Source organism: Canis aureus, chromosome 29 (assembly GCF_053574225.1).
Source record: "Canis aureus isolate CA01 chromosome 29, VMU_Caureus_v.1.0, whole genome shotgun sequence".
NCBI lineage: Eukaryota > Metazoa > Chordata > Mammalia > Carnivora > Canidae > Canis > Canis aureus.
In genome coordinates, this window is record NC_135639.1 from 8,844,127 (window position 1) to 8,864,123 (window position 19,997).

Genomic DNA, 19,997 nt, shown 5'->3' on the forward strand with positions numbered 1-19,997 from the left:
TTATTGCCCAAGAGGGAAGAGGCTACCTGAGCAGATGACTCCGGCATCTTCATGGTGGTCGCAGTTGTGCTCCGACCAGCCTGAGTGGGCACACTGGCCCAGGTAGTGCTCCATCCCCAAGCACTGCAGGTTGTCCAGGAAGATGTTTCCAGAGCCCGGGCCGAAGTGGGCCTTCCCCAGGGCAGACACGGCTCGTCCACACCCCAGCTGTCGGCACACGACCTCGGCTTCGTGTCGGTCCCAGAGGTCATCACACACGGTGCCCCAGACCCCCTGGTAGAGGACCTCGACGCGTCCTGAGCATCGACCTGAGCCGCCCACCAGCCGCAGCTCAGGCCAGTCCCCTGCAGACAGAGACAGGGTGAGTGTGTGAGTCCCCAAATGACCCTCCTGGGGCGCACCAGCACCAGGCCTCAGAGGCAGCAGGACTAGGAGTTTGCGGAGGGACATGCCTGGGCTTGAGCCCTGGGGCCTGTTCTTCATGTTTCTCGTGTGTTCCTGAGCTGCAGGTTGTGGGGTCTTCAGCCGTTCAATCTCACTTCAGAGGAATTTATTGATTGTCTTTCCTGTTAGGCACTGATGATACTGCTGGGGACCAAAGAGATATGGTTCCTGCCTTCGGGGTGCCTAGCATCCTTTAATCAAATGCAGATCCTGGGGCAATGCGTTATTCCAAGCAGTGAAGGGGAAGAACAGGTGCTGTGTTATGGCCAGGTAAAGGGGGCACCTGGGCGGAATCCTCTTAAAACAGTGAGGAGTGGGCCCGGGAGGAGGTGGGGAGAGAGAAAAGCATATGGAAAAAGACCCTGAAATGCCATTTCCTCATGTCTACATCTCTAAAAAATATGGACACACACACACACACACACACACACACACACACAGAGAGAGCCATCACTACATGTGGAAAAATCAAGAGTAATCCTTCCATCGGCATCCCAGTGGTGTGAAAACCTCCACAGTTCAGACAGAGAGTGAACTTAACAGCTAGAAGAAAAGAAAGAGTCCACGGAAAAATCAGGGAGAGCCAATATTTGAGTCCCATCAAGATAGAGTGTGACCTACCTGGACTATTAATGAGTGATTCTTCAGCATCTGTTTATAGGAAGAATAAATACATCAGTATGTTCCAGAAATCCTGCCTTCGACAACTGAAAACAAAGGTCTTAACTACATCCTTGCAAATGTTTATTAATCCCATATGGGAAGGATTAGTCCTGCTAAATAACATAGCCCTGGGAGGCCCAGATTCACCCATGGGTGTAAATGAGCGCCGCTCTCTGGCTGTTGGCCTGCACCTGCATCGGCAGGAAACCATCCATGATGAAGGGCACATGTAGGGTACATGACTTGAACTGCTGATTTTGTGGCAGATGGGGAGTTCTTGGGGGCAGCTCAGAGGTAGACAACCATCCCCCAGAGCATGGGAACGGGAATAACACGCGGCCAAAGAGGCTGTGGCGACAAGATCAGACACGCCACGTCTAATGAGATGCCACAAAGCAAACAGAGAGAGGAAGACCTCTAAGTATCACCCCAGGTTAAAGAGCCATCTAACCCAGCTGCTTCTCACGTGGGCGACTCCAGGTCACAAGCACCACTTCGAGTTATAGTTAGTAACCTTTCCAATCACACCAGGGACTAGGCTGTCAGTTTACCCAAAGGCTTCTGATTGGAAAGAGTTATTAATAGACGTTCCAGAGGTGAGTACCTTACCCCTTGCTAATTTTTGCACATGGATAAATCCAGAGTATCTGAAAAAATTGTAATGTCATAAGACGATTAAAATGAGCCATTTGGGGCACATTTTGGTTCAGGGCATAATCTCAGGGTCCTGGGATCGAGTCCCGCATCAGGCTCCCCGCAGGGAGTCTGCTTCTCCCTCTGCCTGTGTCTCTGCCTCTCTGTCTGTGTCTCTCATGAATAAGTAAATAAAATCTAAAGAAAAAAAATGAGCCATTTTACTTCACTGATTTCCTTGGGGTATTGAGTGAGGAAGGTAGTACTAAAAATGGCCAAACATACAGCCCCTTTGTCAGGTGTGCTTTGCAAAAGAGTTTGTATCCTTTCAGCAAGAGAGTGATCAGACTCTAGTTTTCCAGGGAAACTGAGGCTCTAGGAGTTTAAGAGTCGCCCAAATGCAGTCTGAGTGTTAGCATCGGCTCTGGGATCCAGACTCAAGTCTGTCCAGCTCTGACATCTCCTCACTGCCCCTAAATGAAAGACCTTGGATAAACTCCTTCAAGGTTCCTTTATCAATCATGTTCTTTGCACATGTCAGTTTGCAGTAAAGCACGCCTACCTTTGGTCAACCTTACTACCAAATTAGAAAATTGGAATGTTTTATTCTGGGAGGTTAGCAGTTAAAATCTTGTATTTTTGACCACATTAGAAGAGATAAAGCAAAAATGGAATGCCACATGTTTGAGGGCCCTGTCTTTGTCCCTGGCCAACCCTGAATTCTAGTAGAGTAGTCTTGAAGACGGTGGGACTGGCAATGAGCATCTGAAGGAGGAAAGGCTACCTGAGCAGATGACGCTGGCATCCTCATGGTGGCCACAGTTGTGTTCCGACCAGCCCGAGTGGGCACACTGGCCCAAGTAGCGCTCTACCCCGGAGCACTGCAAGTTGTCCAGGAAGATGTTTCCAGAGCCCGGGCCAAAGTGGGCCTTCCCCAGGGCAGACACGGCTCGTCCGCATCCCAGCTGTCGGCACACGACCTCGGCTTCGTTCAGGTCCCAGAGGTCATCACATACAGTACCCCAGGCTCCCTGGTGGAGGACCTCGACGCGTCCTGAGCATCGACCTGAGCCGTCCACCAGCCGCAGCCCTGGCCAGTCCCCTGCAGGTAGAGACCCAGTGATCATTGCTCTCAAGAGACACTGCACATTTCCCACGAGTTGGGTGAGCTCTCCACCCCAACACTACTATTTGGGATGGAGAACTTGCTAAAAGAGTCAGTCAACTAGTCAACCTCCCAGCTGGAGGCTAATATGTAATTAAGATTGTCAAAATAACATTTAGCCTAAAACATTCATTAACTGAATATCTATTGGGCCAGACGTATGTGCCGATCTATTTTGGCTAAATGCAGAAAAACATAAATGATATTCACAGTGATTTGTGGCTTTTTGTAGTGCTTTTGTGTGTGTGCAGGTGTGTGTTCATCTTCACCTTCGTAATAACTTGGAAGGCAAGCAGAAGAGTACCAGTATACCAGTTTATCCATAAGAAGACTGAAAGTTGGAGAAGTGAAATGAGTCACCCCAAATCCCACATCTGGGAAGTAACAGATCTAAGCTTAGCTCTCCTGATTCCAAAGTTCACTATTTTTCTCTGCTCTTCCATCTGACTGCCTCTGGAATGGCTTTGATGCTCCATTCACTTTGAAAAAGCCTGTTAGTGATGCAGATATAGGTTACCTATGTGCAGAATTGGCCAAAAAATAAAAAAAATAAATAAAATAAAGCTAGGACCCCGCTAGAAAGCACTTGGAAGACTTAGAAGACTCTGAAAAATACCAAAAAAAAAAAAAAAAAAAAAAAGAAAAAAGAAAAAAAAGAACTTTGCTCACCCTGGGATGCTAGAGCCAAAGGATCCCAAGAGTTTTGCATAGTCCTAAAAATTTGCATAGTCAATTGGCTCATTTTCCCAATTGATGAACTACTTTCAGTTGGCCTAGTTCCTGTCCCCAAAGCAGGTACAAATGCAGGTACCAAGAGGAAAGGATAGTTGGTAAATGAATGAATGCGTCCCAGGGCTTACCTGGTCTTGCTGTCACTGTCTTGGGTGTTGCTGTTGGGATTGCTGTGAATACAAGATGACACCCTTCAGATAAACAAGGTCAGGACAGCCGTATCCCTTAAACGCCAAGATTCTGGTTGACTCATTCTCCCTAGCATCTTTATAATAAATGAACTCTCAAATTAAACTCTGTTTATACGTGGTCTTGTTGTTCTAGAAGTGTGGGATCCAACAGAAATAATAATCCCTTCTGTCCAATCACTGGAAATACAATAACATTTAAATTGTGCCATTCTGTGCCAAAATGCAAACACCCATGGTGCCCTTCTAAGGAAAAAACTATCTCTTCCACATGCTTCTATTTTGTTAATTTTCCCCAAGTGTGGGATGCTTGATTAGGTGTATCTCACTGGTTTTGATAAAATTGAGGAATTAAGAAATCAAATTGGCAATTATCAAGGTACAGAGACCCAACTGTTGGTATGTGTAACTTGGTTCCCCTGTGAGTACGCATCATGCTGGTGCAAAACATGTGCAGAAAGAACCTCTCATCTAGCTGAACCGACGTGGGAAATTAGGAAATAGATGAGACCGAGATCAAACTATGACACTCCAAGCACTAGGTGGGGGGACAGAGGAAGACACACGAACGAGGAATGGAGATAAAGTAGCAATGTTAAACGTGACTCACTGATTAGATGTGGGATCCGGGAACCGGCCTCTGCAATGACAAGGGAGCCTCGTCAGTACCTGTGCAATCATAGTGACAGTGACTTTCTCTGATCCACTTTGCGACACTGAGCATGCTCACTGAGTCGCCCTGGCGCTCGCTAACAGGGCGGGAGACTGGTCTGAACAACATCTCGGCCAAGGCAGATGCTAGAACTGCTCATGAGGTCCGTGAGACAGCCTCTTTTCTCTTAGAGGTAAATAGTGCAGGACCTATGCCTGGGTCACTATGGGACAATTACTGAACCTCTCTTGCCTCAGTTTCCCCATCCGTTAAGGGGGAAGAAGCATGGGTTTGTGTGAAGATAAAGGGAGATAATACATGTAAGTGCTTACAGGGTTGCCTGGCATAAAATAGGCATTGAGTAAATGTTTCTTGCTGTTTTGATCACTGTTGTGATTACCCAGCCTTGAGTACTCGTGCTTCATCAGAAATCCTTGGCTTAGCTTCTGCCTTCTCACCACACACCCTACACACCCCATCTCTGCGCTCACACTGCTTCTTCACCTGCTGTGCCCCCTCCCTATTTCTTGACTCACAGCCTGGCCAGGCTTAAAGACAAATCTAAGGCTGCTTCCTCCTATGTTTCCTTCGTGCTTATAGCCCATGTGATTCTCTTTTCTAATGTCTTTTGCTGAGATGCATGCATGTGTCAACTTAGTATATTCTGGTCTATTCTATTTGTTTGCCTTCATTTGGTATATTTTATGTGTCTACTAATTGCATCACATGGGTTTGTTTTGAGCTCCGTCCAGGTTGTGCACGAGCCCCTCCTAGGCTGGGACTACACCCTCTTCTTCTGCAGGTCCTAAAACACCCACCTAGTACTAGATTCGGGGTAACTCCAGAAGTGGAACCCTAATGGGCAGACTGGAATGAGGTGTTTATGGGAAACCAAGCCTGTGGTGACTCTGCCAAATATTGACCACATAACGTGTTAGCTCTATGCAAGGGCTTTGCTTATATCATTTTGGGTAAGCCTATGAGGGAAGCTTCTCTTATCCCCATTATACAGGGAATGGCTTGAGGCCCAGAGAGATCTGGTCTGTTGTCCAAGGTCACAGATTAAACGACGGGGGTTCTAACTGGCCCCAAGGCAGGCAGTCTAGCTGCAGCTCCAAAGTCCCTGCTTTTAACCACCATCCTTACCTTTGGGTGCAGAATAATAATAAGCAATGAAGTTTTTCCCTATGTTGTTGAAGCTTCGGAAGTACACGAGGGTCAATGAGCTGGAGGAGGATGAGTAGGTGAGGTAGGACCCGGAGCAGGTCTTCCCCAGGGACTTTGCTGAGGATGGAGGGCCGTCCAGGATTTCAAAATATTCATTGGTGCAGTCCAGGCTACGGAAGCAAAGACCAGGGGCTGCCTCTTAGCCGCCCCATTAGCGGGTCTTAGAGGTATGCTGTGAGGCAGACCCTTTCTTTCATGACAGTGAAGCTGGGCACAGATTAAAAGCCTGTCAGTCATTTAAGCATAGCATGGATTCCTTTTATCCCACTTTTTCTGGAGGGGCTGGGATCTTAACTGGAAGAGGGAAGAGGCGGAAGCACCAGGTGCACCCCTGCTGAGGCCTGAGACATCAGGGACCTGGAAGCCCAGGGCCGAGGGCCTGGCCAGGCATCAGCCTCTCTACAGGACATGGCTCCAGGCTCCAGAGGACCTACTTACAAATTCCACAGCCACCCTGCCTCGAGGGAAGCGTGCCACCCAGCTTGCTTTGAGCAAGTCATCTGATTGATCAGTTCTCATTCTTTGTTCTGGGGTTTTGTCCAGATGCCCCTAGTGTTAGAGTCAGAAGACCATCTCCACACCTCGGCCTGATGAGCTGCCTACTCTGTCATCTTTTGATTCAAAAGTAATAAATAATTTAGGTTGCTCCTGGGAGTTAACTTCCATACGACATTCATTTGTGAATGACATCAACCTTGACTATTTACAATATTAAAACCTAAAATTTCTTGATTTACTAGGTCTGGGGTTTCCCCTGGAATCTGCATCTTTAACTAGAGACTGAAACATATTCTCTCTCTCAATCTCTCCCTCCCTCCCTCCCTCTCTCCCTCTCTCTCTCTCTCTCTCTCTCTCTCTCTCACACACACACACACACACACACACACACGTGGACGCGGAAAATGGTGAAAACAGCATAAGGTCTGAGGCCTTGTGTATTATTGCATTACTTCCTGGTTTGATATTGCCCTACAGTTATAGAAGATGCTACCATTGCGGGAAGCTGGGAGAAGGGTACGTAGAACTCTATGTTTTATTTTTCTAATTTCTTGTGTGTCTACAACTATTTCAAAAGTCAGAATCAAAAAGAGTGTGAAGGATTCTTTTGCTTATGAGAATCAAACTCGGGAAAATGCTTGGAGCTCTACACTACACTTAAGTGTACTTAAGACATGTCTTTGTGACTCACTTAAGATACGGAAATGCCAGCAGTATATGATCAGATGCATTGGCCTTGATTTGCCACACGCAGGTTATGTTGTCATGCATTTCGTTCCGCGGGGGATTCCTAATTGCTCCAGATGAGTTGGTAATAACTCTGCCACACTTAGATTTCTCTAAAAGCAGAAAGATATTTTACAATTTTAGTTTTTTCATTGTTCAGATCACTAATTTTGTAATTCACACTTTCTCCCTCCCCCAAAAGGTCTCCTTGATCATTACCCTGTGGGTACGTCTTAGGACATATCAGAGGCATATACCAGTCTAAAAAGTCTTGCATACTTAGGAAATCAGGGCATGAAAGTGTCTGAATTTTGAACATCTCTCACTTGTTTTGAGAGTTCTACCTCTGACGTGGCCATGCTGGGCGGACCAGCTATCCAGTTTCACCCAGAATCTTTCCTTCTGGTTGTTACTCCCTAGTGGTGGGTTCTGTAGCTTTGATTTTCGTCAGGTCACCAGTAGTAATGAGTAAATGGCTTCATTTTCCCAAGAAAGGTGAGTCTATGTGAAGCCTCTATGTATGAAGATGGCGATGTTCCATCTGCCATCTGTTACAATGTGCTAAAATTACACTATTAAAAATCCACCACTAAGTGGAGAGAACTTGCCCTGAATCATTTACTCCTCCAACACTGACATCATTCTGTATCTGCCTGTTTACCACCCGTCCACTTGTTTTCCCATCTACTTGTCTATCTGTCCACTATTCAGTACAAAATTAAAGGTAACTCCTGTGGCAATGGCTTTCTCCATCAGACTCTCTGGCTGTGTGAGAATCAGACCTACACTCGATTGGCTCCAGTCATCCACCTGTGGCTCTTCCGTAGAAGGACCAGCCAGGCTCTCCAGCCATCAGTATTATTTTAGCCCTTTATCTCCAAGTGGTGCTAAGAAAAGTTTAGTGGAGCTTCTGGAAGCCCAAGATACAGGCAAATACAGGGGAGGAAAATGGAAGATGCAAGGAAGGGATGAACAAGGAAGACAGAGATTGTCAGAGAAGGGAAAAGGGTGGAGAAGAACAACATGGTTATTATGACAGCGGCCCTCTGAAATGATGCTTTTGGGGAGTGCCCTAGCGACACGGCTGTGTTAAGAGCCACATGCCTGTCCTTCACATGGAGGGTTCATGCTGGAGACCAAGCAGGCTGGCACCACTTGATTATTTGGACTGCCTTCTTTGACTATCTAGAAATGAACTGGAACCATCAATTTATCTGCCTTCATTATTGGACTCTTCACTTAGAACATGGGTTCAAGGGGATGATCCAGACAGGGCAGTAGTATGATGCTCAACTTCCTTGGAGAATCACTTCAGGGCTTGAGCTAGAAGATGGTGGTCAGAGCAACCAGAGACACCAAAGTCTCACCTGCAGCCATTTTTGGTGCTATGACATCCAATGGGCGATCTGTCAAACACACAAAGGACATATGGCTCGTCAGCTGGCACTGAGTTCCCCGTGAGCTGAACATGATTCCCTGAGGAGCTTATAACAAATACAGTGTGGGGGGCCCCTCCCAGAACTGCTGAGTCATCTCTGGGGGCAAGGCCAGAGTATGTAGGGGAAGTTAATGTGTGGGGTGGAAGAAGCACTGATCTAGGTCCTTCCTAGATTTTGATAAATTATCAATTATGACAATTGATAAATTGTCATATACACAAGTGAGATATTTTAAATTTTGGGGTTTGAGAACACTAAAGACATGAAATTCTGGCATCTGTAGCCAATTCTAGTGACCCAAGGGCTGGGAGCTATGAGACTTTGAGGTAAGAATAGGAAGAGGCACCAACTGACCCCTTCCTTTGACCTGGTGCTCCTCAGAGATGGGGATCCAGGACCTAAGGATGCTGTGGATCCTCCTTCATGCCCCCTGAATATCTTCTACCAGAGACACCTGGCCCAGAACCTTCCACTGGAGTCCTTTCCCTGGGTCTAATCCATTTCCACTTACTAGAGTTGACGACCCAGGAGGGTATTGCCTGAAGCTATATCAGACCTTTTCTACTCAGCTTTATTCATAACTCACTTTCTGACCAAAAGCCAGCCAAGGGTAGGGTCTCAGGGAACCTAATGGTTTGATGAAGGAGAGAGGCATGGAAAACTCTGGATGCTGGCATTGAGAGCATGTGGGGGAAAGGACAGCAAAAGAGGCTCTGTAGGCACAGGAACAAGGCAGAGGGTGGGAATGGAATTGGGTCACCTTGACTTTGGCCAGGTCCAGCCCACCGGCAATCCTCCCTGGGGCAGGAAGTGTCCTTAACCACCTCTTATGTTTTAACCACCCCCTACCCATATCATTGCCATGGCCTTGTAACCCTCAGAGCTGACAAACTGAAAGTGCTATACAGAAGTCTGAGAAATTTATAATCTGCTTCCTGTGTGTAAAATAGGAGAGAAAAGTGAAGCTGGGTCAAACCAATTTTAAGGTACTATCCATTTCTCCCACTGGACAGACAGGTGACTCCACATGTCCCAGTCACTCTACTGGCCCAGAGGATGACACATCCAACTTCCAGCAGAACTTCTTCCCCTTGTTTTCCCATCTACTTGTCTATCTGTCCACTTTTTTTGAGGTTTTGAGAAACCGCATATGTAAATATTGCCTTCCTTACCTGAGAGTGAGACTGTTGAGTATTCAGCATCTGTAAGCATGAGGGATTAAAATATCTGTTGTGAGCAAATAATGTACTGGTTCCTTTTCAATAGCTAGATTTCTACTGTCTTTTGAAAGGTCTTCTCCCAGAAACAGCCAAGGCTGGACTCTGCCTGGGAGGGGAGCAGGGCTTTACCTGAACAGATCACACCTGCATCTTCTGTGTGTCCACAGTTGTGGGAAAACCAGCCGATGTGGGAGCACTCCTCCAGGTGCTGTTCTTCTCCCCTGCAGTGCACATTGTCAAGGAGGATGTTCCCAGAGCCTTCCCCGAAGTGGGCCTCACCCGGGGCTGAAATGGCCCAGCCACATCCCAGCTGCCTGCAGATGATGTTTGCTTCTGGCAGGTCCCAGAGGTCATCACACACGGTCCCCCAGAGTCCCTGATAGAAGAGCTCCACGCGGCCGGCGCACCTCCCGTGGCTACCTACCAGCCGCACAGGGGCCCAGCCTCCTGGGGAAGAACCGTGGGTCAAGGGGTGATGGCCACTCACTCTGCCTTTCGATGATTAGACTACATGCTACCCAACCTATGTTTTCTTATTTTCCATGACTTTGCTATTCACACCCTTCATGCATCATGTGAGCTCCCATGCCATTCTCCAGAAATGTCAGCTTTAAGAAGTAATGTCTTCCTTATCCACACTCTATTTAAGACTGCTTGCCTGGGGTACAGTGTTTACAAGAATGATCACAGCGCTTCTCTTCCTAACATCTTCACTCTTTATGGTGTGACGTGGCTGCTCTGCCTATCAGGATGTTGAGCTTATTTTCCTACTCCTTGATTCTAAGTGGGTAGCCTATGATTTGCTTTGGATGGTAGAATGTGGCAGAAGTAATGGTGCACTCATGGGGAGCTGAGACCTCAAGAGGTTTGAGAGGTTTCAGTTCATTCCTTGGGAACACTGAGGGAATGACATGAAGAAGCTTGAGCTGGTCTGTGGGTGAGGAAAGAGCATGACCTCATCATTCTGTCTCCTCAGATAACAGCTATGGAACTGTAAGACATGTGAGGGAGGCCATCCTAGGCCAGACAGCCTTTAGCTGACCTGCCTGCTAGCCACAGATGCATGAGCAAGCCCAGCAGAGTCAGCCAAGACCAGCCAAGCCGATCCCAGAGTGGCAGGACTACCCAGCTGGCCCCTAGACTAGTAAGCAAGGATAGATTGTAGTCATCTTAAGCCTCTGTGCTTTGGGATGGCTTTACATGGCAAAAGATAATTTATACCCTTGTTTACCCATACCCTCTTCTTAGTTAGGTTATTTTTTTGTGGTGATCATTTTTGAAATATATACAAATATGGAATCATTATGTCGTAGTCCTGAAACTAATATAATGTTATATGTCCATTATACCTCAATAAAAAAATTAGATGCCAAGAAGAGAGATTGGACAGATATATTAAAAAATGTTAACATAAAAAAATTAAAAAGAAAGATGTGGAGTGTGAATTCAGGTGATTGGACCTCACAGAACCAACAATGGCACCTTTGGTAATCGCCATCCCCCCAAAGCCACAGCCAATGGCCAGGAGCTATGGCACACGCCAGGCACAATTGTACCAGAGCTGCTCAGACCCCAGGCGGTCATAATGGTTCCTCTGTCTCCTCCCTGAATCTTTTGACTGTACAGCTAGATTAAGAGACTCATGGGTCCAATATTTTACTCCCATCTTATCTGACCTCAGACAAAATCCAATTCATAAAAGAAAAAAAAAAACCTAACACAAGGCCAAATATCCTGAAATATTACTAATCCCTGCTCACCGTAGAAAACCCTCTCAAAGAGCCATCTTACTGTTCTCTAATTCTCTATGCTTATTGACCAGCCCTATGTCCTAATTTGGAACAAATGTTAATGTCTCCCACCCTGTAGCCCACAGGGAGTCTGTCTGGTTTCTCCCCTGCCTGGAATAATCCATGGCTCCCTCACCCTTCAGGTCCCTCCCAGATCCCTCAGATCTGGATGGAGACCCTCTTCTGGGCACCTATAGCACCCTGAGATCCCCCATCAGAGCATTCACCACACTTCTTTGTAATAGGTTCCTCCCCCCATGGACTTAGCCTATTTGAGGGTTGGCTCTATTTATTGCTACATACAACCCTGGTGACATTATATATCCTTAGTGACACATATTCATTCACTCATTCATTATTGAGTGAACAAAGTTGTTCAGAAGACATAAAAAGAAACAGGCTTACCTGGAGGTACAGAAGAAGGTGGTTGTTGAGCTGCTGATATCACCAAGGATGTGGGAAGTAGGGTCTTATAGGCTATTGGTGAGTTAAAAGGAAGATAGTCATTGGGGAGCAGTCAGAAAATCGGGAGAAGGTACAGTTACTTCAAGGGATCACCTGCCTCCTGGATTGACCAGGAATAACCATGACACTACTTTCCAAAGCCAGTGCTCTCATAGCTCCAAGATCTTCATTTAGGACAGAGCACGGTATTATTACTCATTGACAAATGAATATGCACTACGTGGCCATCAGAAAAGCAAAGCTCATGGACAATTTGCTCCATGTGGCCTGCTGTAGGAGAGGCCTTTGGTCGGCCATCATCTCTCTCTTTGCTGCCCTCTCCCCAGGTGTGTCATGACGTCACCTGAACAAAGCAAGGAAATTCACACAGCAGATCATGGAAGTGGAGTGTGCGGGAGGGAGGAGAGCATCAACCCCAAAATGCATGAGGAAACCTTTGAGGGTAAGGGAACTGTTTTATATCTTAACTATGGTGGTGATTATACGGTGGCACACAATTACCAAAATCCATCAAATTGGACCTGAAAATGAGTGAGTCTTAAGTACATAAATCAAACATTAATAAAAATATGATGAGTTGTTGGATGAGTAAAGGGATGATAGAAGGACTGATAAATTTAGCATGGGATCTAGGTAGGTAGCAGCTCATTGTTAAATCCTTCAAACTGCTGTGTATTTGAAAATTCTCATGGTAAAATGTTAGGTGGGAAAGCATCCCTCAATTTCTAGTACAAGATCTACATCTCTGTCCTTCAAAGACAGCCTCTGGCTTTCCACAGTGGTTTACACCTCATTCAGCCAATCCACGTGGCTGCTTATCCTCTCCGTGTGTCATGGAACATCAAAGACATAGAATTTTAGGGAGCATGGAATCTAATGTGCCTGTTCTAATGATTTGGAGAGGGAGAGCCAAGGTTATTTATCTGGAGAGACACCAGCCCGGATCAGATTCCTTCAGCTTGGGGCCCTTTGCACGTCTCCACACAGCCTCTCTTAGTTCACATTAGACCAAAAGAAGGAGCTGCGTGAGTGCTTCTCAGGTGCCAGGAGTCTTTGGGCGCTGTTACATTCAATTCTCTACATTATTCCTACTCTTGGGAAGAGAAATTGAGATGAAATGGGAGCAAGAGATGATATAATCTGGCTGAGGTCACATAATTGAGGGTGATCATATGCCATGTCTGCCCCCTCCCATTAAGGTGCAGGCCCTGTGAAAGGAGAGAGTTGGGCAGGGTGGGGTGGGGGGAGTTTGATCATTGCTGTTGGCCCCAGTGGTTATTGGCACAGAGGAACATGCAGTGGACACTCAGTCAATATCCGCTGAATGAACAGATGAGTGAATGCATGAAACTGGGAATCAAACCAGGATGTGCCTCTAAACCTCATGATCTTTCTCACATCCCGCCAGGTCTAGTAGATGATGCCAAATGTAACACGGGTTCTACCTGTAGGCAAAGCAGCTGTGGAATCAGCACCTGTCAATGTAAAGAGAGATCATGCCTGTTATCACGTCTAATTTAGTGACTTTATTGGGAACGCCCTAGTTTTAGGGAGCATTGGGAAGCACAGAGAGGCAGAGACCCTGCCTTTGAGGGTCTTAGTATTTCCTGGGGATTTGAGACATGAGACCAGGTAGCAAATGCTGAGTGTCCCAGGGGAGCTTCAGAAGGTGGTGTCTCCCCAGGGGCCTTAGGCGTTGAGGGGTGTGGCTCAGGATGGGCCAGGTGCAGCCTGGCAGGGCCTGCCATTTGTAGGGACACTATTCCAGCTGCCAGTGGGGCAGAATTGGGAAAGATTATGTGGTGCAGAGAGTCAACTAGCGGGACACATAGGTTTGGGAAGGTCACCAGGCCTAGTTAGATGTGAAGAGCCGGAAACATCAGCTGACAAATTTGGCCCATCACCCAGGGGTCACAAACTCAAACTCAGAAGTTTCCAAGGGCCATGGGAATAAAACAAATAAGGGATTTGAGTGATGGGGACTGTGTGAACTGGAAAGCTGTTTTGTGACCAAAGGTCAGCTCTTTCTCAGATGCAGCCAGTTAAACACAATAAAAGAATTTATTGTTTTGAGCCTGAACTTCTGTTTTTATTCTTTTTTTTTCCACAAATGCAAGAATTTGGGTTTTTATGCCACATACTCTGATTTGGCTGAATTGAAGTTCAGCCTGAATTTTCAAACCAAAGAGGCCACTTCTGAGCCTGGATCAGCCGTCATGAGCCATACTCAATGATCTTTGCAGTCAAGGGGGGCAGGCTGGTGCATAACTTTGAAGGGATGTAGACAACACCAGTTGCCTGCCTCAATCCACTGACATTTCTAGGCTATTCTATCTTGTGTGGGTGGAGGAATGAGACATGAGGAGATAGGGAGGAGATAGTCCCCAGATGGGTACTGACAGCCTCTCACCTGCACAGATGACGCCGGCGTCCTCCAGGTGCCCGCAGTTGTGCCCGGCCTCACCGCTGTGCACACACTGCCCCAAGTGGCTCTCACTGCCCACACACTGCACGTCATCCAGCATAATCTTCCCAGAGCCTGCCCCAAAGTGGGCACCCGTGGGGGCCTCCCTGGCCTGGCCACACTGAAGCTGGCGGCACACGACTGTGGCCTCGGCCAGGTCCCAGAAGTCATCACACACGGTCCCCCATGTGCCCTGGATGAGAACCTCCACTCGGCCTGAGCACCTTCCTGTGCCATTCACCAGCCTCACAGCCATAGAGGCTCCTGGGGAGACACAGAACGATGGGAAATTCTGAGATTGACCTTTGTGTCAGCATTTTGCCTTGATCCTTTTACAGTGGTGGTCTGATGGACTACTGATATCATAGTTCCTCTGCGTTGGACAGAGAGAGAGCTCTAGGGTCTTAGCACATCAAGGCTGCAATTTTTTCTTCCTGGAAGTGCCTGAAGGGGCTAGAAGATCCCAGGAAACAGCAGCATCGGGCTTCTAGAGGGGAAAGCCAGAGGCCCTGGTTCTCAGCTGTACACATGTCCCTCCCATCCCACCTACAGCAAAAGAACTCAGGGTACCCTTGACCTGAGGGTCATATGGATGGGGGCCCTATGATGACCATCCCTTGGTGGACAGCTGACAAGAGTCTTCTCAACTGTGGAAGTTGACCAGGGTGGTGTATCTGGATATTACAGAACACTCTTTTTAGCACTAGAGACATTTCTTTGCAGCCAGCATGGTTGTACTTTTAACCATAGAATGTTCACCTAATGCCTATTAGGTGCGAAACTGGACAGAGTTCACCACTCAGGATTTACAACCAGTGAAAGGATGGAAAAACCACACACATTGCACTCTCAGGGGAAATAATGAGGAATATCTCTAGGAATCTAATAGTGTTATCAGTGATGGACACATCCTCTACTTTGGGAGATTATTTCATGAAGGTCTGGCTTTGAAACATGAAGACCTTTGCTGCAGGTTGATCATGATAGAAGAGGGCTGGCCCCAGACAGGAATGAAGGGAAGTGCAAGTTCACATAGGATGGAAACCTGTGAGGACTTCAACTGCAACATGATTTGATTAGATAAGTTCATCTCCTCTCCTTCCCCAAGCATGCAAAAGGCATGAAAATGTTGTGATCTGAAAATACAGAGAAGATGAGATGGATAGTAAGAGCCGATGGAGAATTTCAGCACATTCTTTTTAGAAACTAAACAGAGTGGGGTTGAGAGGATGTTTGCTGAGCATTAACTTGGGCTGTTGTGGGCTAGGTGAGGGTGGCTACCCGCTAGAAGTGAGCAGACTCACCCCAGAGGAACCTCGTGGGTGATGTGTTTGGAGGAATAGGATGTCAACCAATGTAGGAGCGAGGTGCTGGTAAACAAAGGGGATCATGGTCAATTGCATTTTTGAAAGATGTCTACAAAATATCTCTAGTTCCTCAAACCCTTCTGGAATCTTGACAGTCCCATGTCCCAAGGAGGACTTTCTTTTTTCTTTTTCTTTTTCCTTTTTTTTTAAGATTTTATTTATTTATTCATGAGAGACACACACAGAGAGAGAGAGAGAGAGAGAGAGAGAGAGAGGCAGAGACACAGGCAGAGGGAGTAGCAGGCTCCATGCAGGGAGCCTGATGTGGGACTTGATCCCAGGTCTCCAAGGAGGACTTTCTGCATCATCCCTTCAAACCTGGTTGGGCCTTTGCAACTTTCTTGACCAATGGTGTACGGCACAAGTGACACTAAACATTTTTGAGCCAGGGTGAGAGAAATGCCATGCACTTGTGCTCTGTCTCCTCCAGGGACTCACTCCTGGGACCTGGCCACCACCCTGGGAGAAAGGCCAGGCCTCATGGACATGCTGACGTCTGAAAGCCACTCTCAACGTGTGTAAATGTCTTTAGGCCAGTTCTCTCTCTCACCTTAGCAAAAAGCAAATATTTAATGGCAACAGTGATGATGACAGTTATGATAAGGCTAACATTAATGTTGACTTCCTAGCGCCCAGTACTAAGTAACTGACCAGCTCCTTTAACCTCCACCATGGTCCTCAAACCACATCTATGTATCTATGAATGTATGTAGATGTGTATATATAAATAATAGTGTGTTTATACATGCCTATACACACACTCATAGATGTATTACATACTAATATATTCTATTATAATGCCCATATTGTGGGCAAGGAAATTAAGGCACAAAGCAGTTGAGTAATGTCCCCAAGATCACACAGTTCGGGGGAACCGGTATTTAAAATTAGGAAATTTGGTTCCACAGTCCTTGCAAGAAATCTTAGTGAGATTTAAACAAAACCTGGAGAGAACTCCCAAAAGAATTAGATTAATATTTTGTCGGTATAGAACCAAGGTAGAGGGTGGAGTTGGAGAAGGAAGGCCGCGTGACAGTAAGCCTGTTAGCACTGTGTAATTGTTAATGCATGTGCACAGAACACCGTGATGGAAGGAAGGAGGGAGGGACAGAGGGAAGATGAGGTGGGTAGGGAGCGAGGGGAGTGGGGAGGGAGGAAGAAAGGAGGGAGGGAAGGAGGGAGGGAGGGAGGGAAGGAGGAAAGAGCCCAGTTATATTGCAGCATTACCTGGGCCTCATTTTACAAATGTGCTTCTGTTTTAATAGTCTAGAAGGCAAATTTTTTTTCACCCAAATTTGTTTAGAGTTATTCATAGTAGCACATGTAGGGATTCAGTAATTTAGAACTCAACCTTTCCCTAATATATTTTAGGCCAAGTACTAGTCTTAAGAGCTGCCTTCTGAAAAATAAAACTGTTCCCTGGTCAGATAATTGGGGAAAATGGTGGATACTTAACCCCTTTTGGAAACCCTCAAGTTAATTCTCAGAGTAAAATCCTTAGATGTACTGAGTTAAAACTACAATGAAAGTGAAAACTCATCCCATCAGTTCAACAGAAGCTTCTGATCTTCAGAATCAGAACCCTGGTTTGGATCTGTGTCAGTGTTACTATCCAGAATTCAGACTCCACACAGTGCATTTTAGGAAACACTGACATATCCTAATAACATAATCAAAGTAAAATTTTTCTTAGAAATGATGACTAATGCTCTTTTTTTCCTGTTCTTGTCTTTAGTAATAAGATGCCTTTTATTTTGAAACATTTAATCATGAAAATATATGCAGGATATAACGTACCAACCTATATTCTAAAAATTCTATTACTATACATCTAATTGTAGGCTAACCTAGAGCTAATAATTCAGTAGTTAAGGTAAAAATGGAAATACCAAAACACCAAACCAGAAGCAACTGAGTAAAAAGGAAAGAAAATCATTTCTTATACTTAAAAGAAAGATACTATATTTTTGGAGGGGGTTGCTGCCCATGTAATGTTAAGAATTTATTAAGCCGTAATGGTTTTTCATCCGATGGAATTTTTATAATAAATTTTAATTTATTAGAGATGAGTTTCTGTAGATGTAAAGCATATATGCCCCGATCCTTCTATCAACTTAGTTTCTTTTGTTTTCTGATTCTTATTGTAAGTGTGGAGTTACTGAGACTTGTTGTTTTCCCTCACTGCTAACAGAGAGATTCTAATAGCTCCTCACTGCTGCCTAGGAGAAAGATTTCAGCAAGGAAAGAAGGAAGAAAAAGTCCTTCATTTCACTTAGATACAGAGAAATAGATACTATTTTGCTTCATCATGGTGCTCTTCGCAAAAGAATTTTTTTTTTTAAAGATTTTATTTATTTGAGAGAGAGAGAGAGCACATGAAAGAGCACAGCAGGGGGAGCAACAGAGGCAGAGGGAGAAGCAGGCTTTTCGCTGAGCAGGGAGCATAATATGGGGCTCAATCCCAGGACCCTGAGATCATGACCTGAGCCGAAGGCAGACACTCAACCAACTAAGCCACCCAGTCGCCCTGCAGATCAAATTTTAATAAAGGAGAAATAATCTGTGAGGTTATTTCTGTCTGGGAAAGGGTCTGCAATTCTGACAGTCGTTTTATTTGTTGCCCTGGCTAAGATATTGACATTCTGCATTCTAGAATGTTCTACAAAAATCGATGGGTTTCTCTGTTAAGCCCTCAGTGATCTTCAACACGTCCCAGTTCCCTATACGGAAGAGATAAAAAGCAGAATTCACTGCCTTGTTGGATTTCTTAAAGAGTTTCATGGTCTGTTTTTCACTGTACGAGGTTCTCTAGCTTACAAAACAGGAGTAGAGACATAATACAGCACAATACAGTACAATACAAAATAATACAAATAATATAAGTAGTAATATTTCTCTAATATACAGGTTCTTTTGTGATCAGTTAGCATATACATGTGAGTGAAATTGCAGTGAAAATGTGCACTGTTAGCATAATCACAAGGAGACTATGCTCAGAAGGTAAGGTAAGGAAGCCTGCAAAGAGGTTGTAAGTCAAGCTCCCCTACAAGTCCTAGTTCTCCTGGGCTGTCAATATTTGCTCGGTGGACACCCTCCCCCACCCCCCACTCCTGCCATCATGCTGGAAAAGCATGGAAACACCAAAGTGTGGCTATTACCTACTATATGTATATTTTAAGATTTTATTTATTTAGAGAGAGAGCAAGTAAGCGAGGGGAGGAGCAGAGGGGGAGGCAACAAGAATCTCTGGCAGACTCTACGCTGAGCACAGAGCCTGATGCAGGGCTCCATCCAAGCACCATGAGATCGTGACCTGAGCAGAAACCAAGAGTCGGAGACTTAACCAACTGGGCCACTCAGACTCCTCTACCTACTATTCTTAACTGAGTCCCACCAGGAACTGTGTGCACTGTTCCCCAAAAGATGAACCTCTCTTTTCAGCAAGGCTCTAGTGAGCTATTTTGGTCCAAAAATGGACCGACTTGCTGTGAGCCATCGCTGCTAACAGGCAGCCTGGCTTCCTGAGATCCCAACTCTGAGAATGTGGCCTTGGAACAGCTCTCACCACAGTTAATCAATTCTGCATGCCCCCCCCCCCAAGCTGTAAAGTAAGTCAAAATCTACCCCCACCTCTGATTTGAAACAGCCTTATGGTGGGCAAAAGTGTCACATCCTCCCTCTCCCCCAAATGGCCTTGGGGGGTTATGGTGTGGACTGAGACATGCTAGTTATTCAGAACAACCTAGAGGAGTAAACAGACTCAACCATCAGATATGGTGGGCACACTGCCTGGGCCCAGGTGACTTTTAAAGGCCCCCAAAATATCTTAATTTCTCTTAAAATTAGGAAAAAAAGAGGACTACAATATAGTCTGCTTTCCACTTGTCTTAATACCAATGCAGTCATAAAATATAACTAAATGTATATATATTTATGGAGAAAGGGGTCCCTGAAGGCAAAAGTGTCTAAGGACCCCAGGGATGTCAAGAAGCAGCTCAAGCCGGGGTCTGAAACAGAGGAGGTCATGTGTAACTGCTGCATGATGCCCTTTTAGAAGACATCAGAATGGCTACACCAATCTTCAGATGCCAAAATGGCACAATGGGGTTTTCCTCTTTGTAACACAGATGTGCAGGCAAGTCCACCAGGGTGAGGAAGGAAGGAACAGATCGGGGCTCATTCCTGATACAGAGTGCTAGGTATACTAAAGGGATACATTTTGCCTAACTGTCACACTGGAAAATATAAATTGGAAAGATTTCCCATTAGGAATTTTGTACTAAAAACTACAGAGTAAGTCATGACCTACGGTTGAGTCCCCAGT

General features: G+C 45.8%; 1 protein-coding gene across 1 annotated transcript in view; it reads right to left on the reverse strand.

Moving 5' to 3' along the window:
• LOC144300746 (scavenger receptor cysteine-rich domain-containing protein DMBT1-like) overlaps window positions 1-19,997 on the reverse strand; it is a 77,760-nt gene continuing 57,763 nt past the window's right edge. The window contains exons 7-11 of the mRNA XM_077877010.1: window positions 14,253-14,570; window positions 9,767-10,034; window positions 5,624-5,814; window positions 2,525-2,842; window positions 1-344 (exon numbers count right to left, since the gene is read on the reverse strand). Of these exons, the coding sequence (XP_077733136.1) occupies window positions 1-344; window positions 2,525-2,842; window positions 5,624-5,814; window positions 9,767-10,034; window positions 14,253-14,570 (1,439 nt within the window). The remainder of the gene's footprint in view (window positions 345-2,524; window positions 2,843-5,623; window positions 5,815-9,766; window positions 10,035-14,252; window positions 14,571-19,997) is intronic.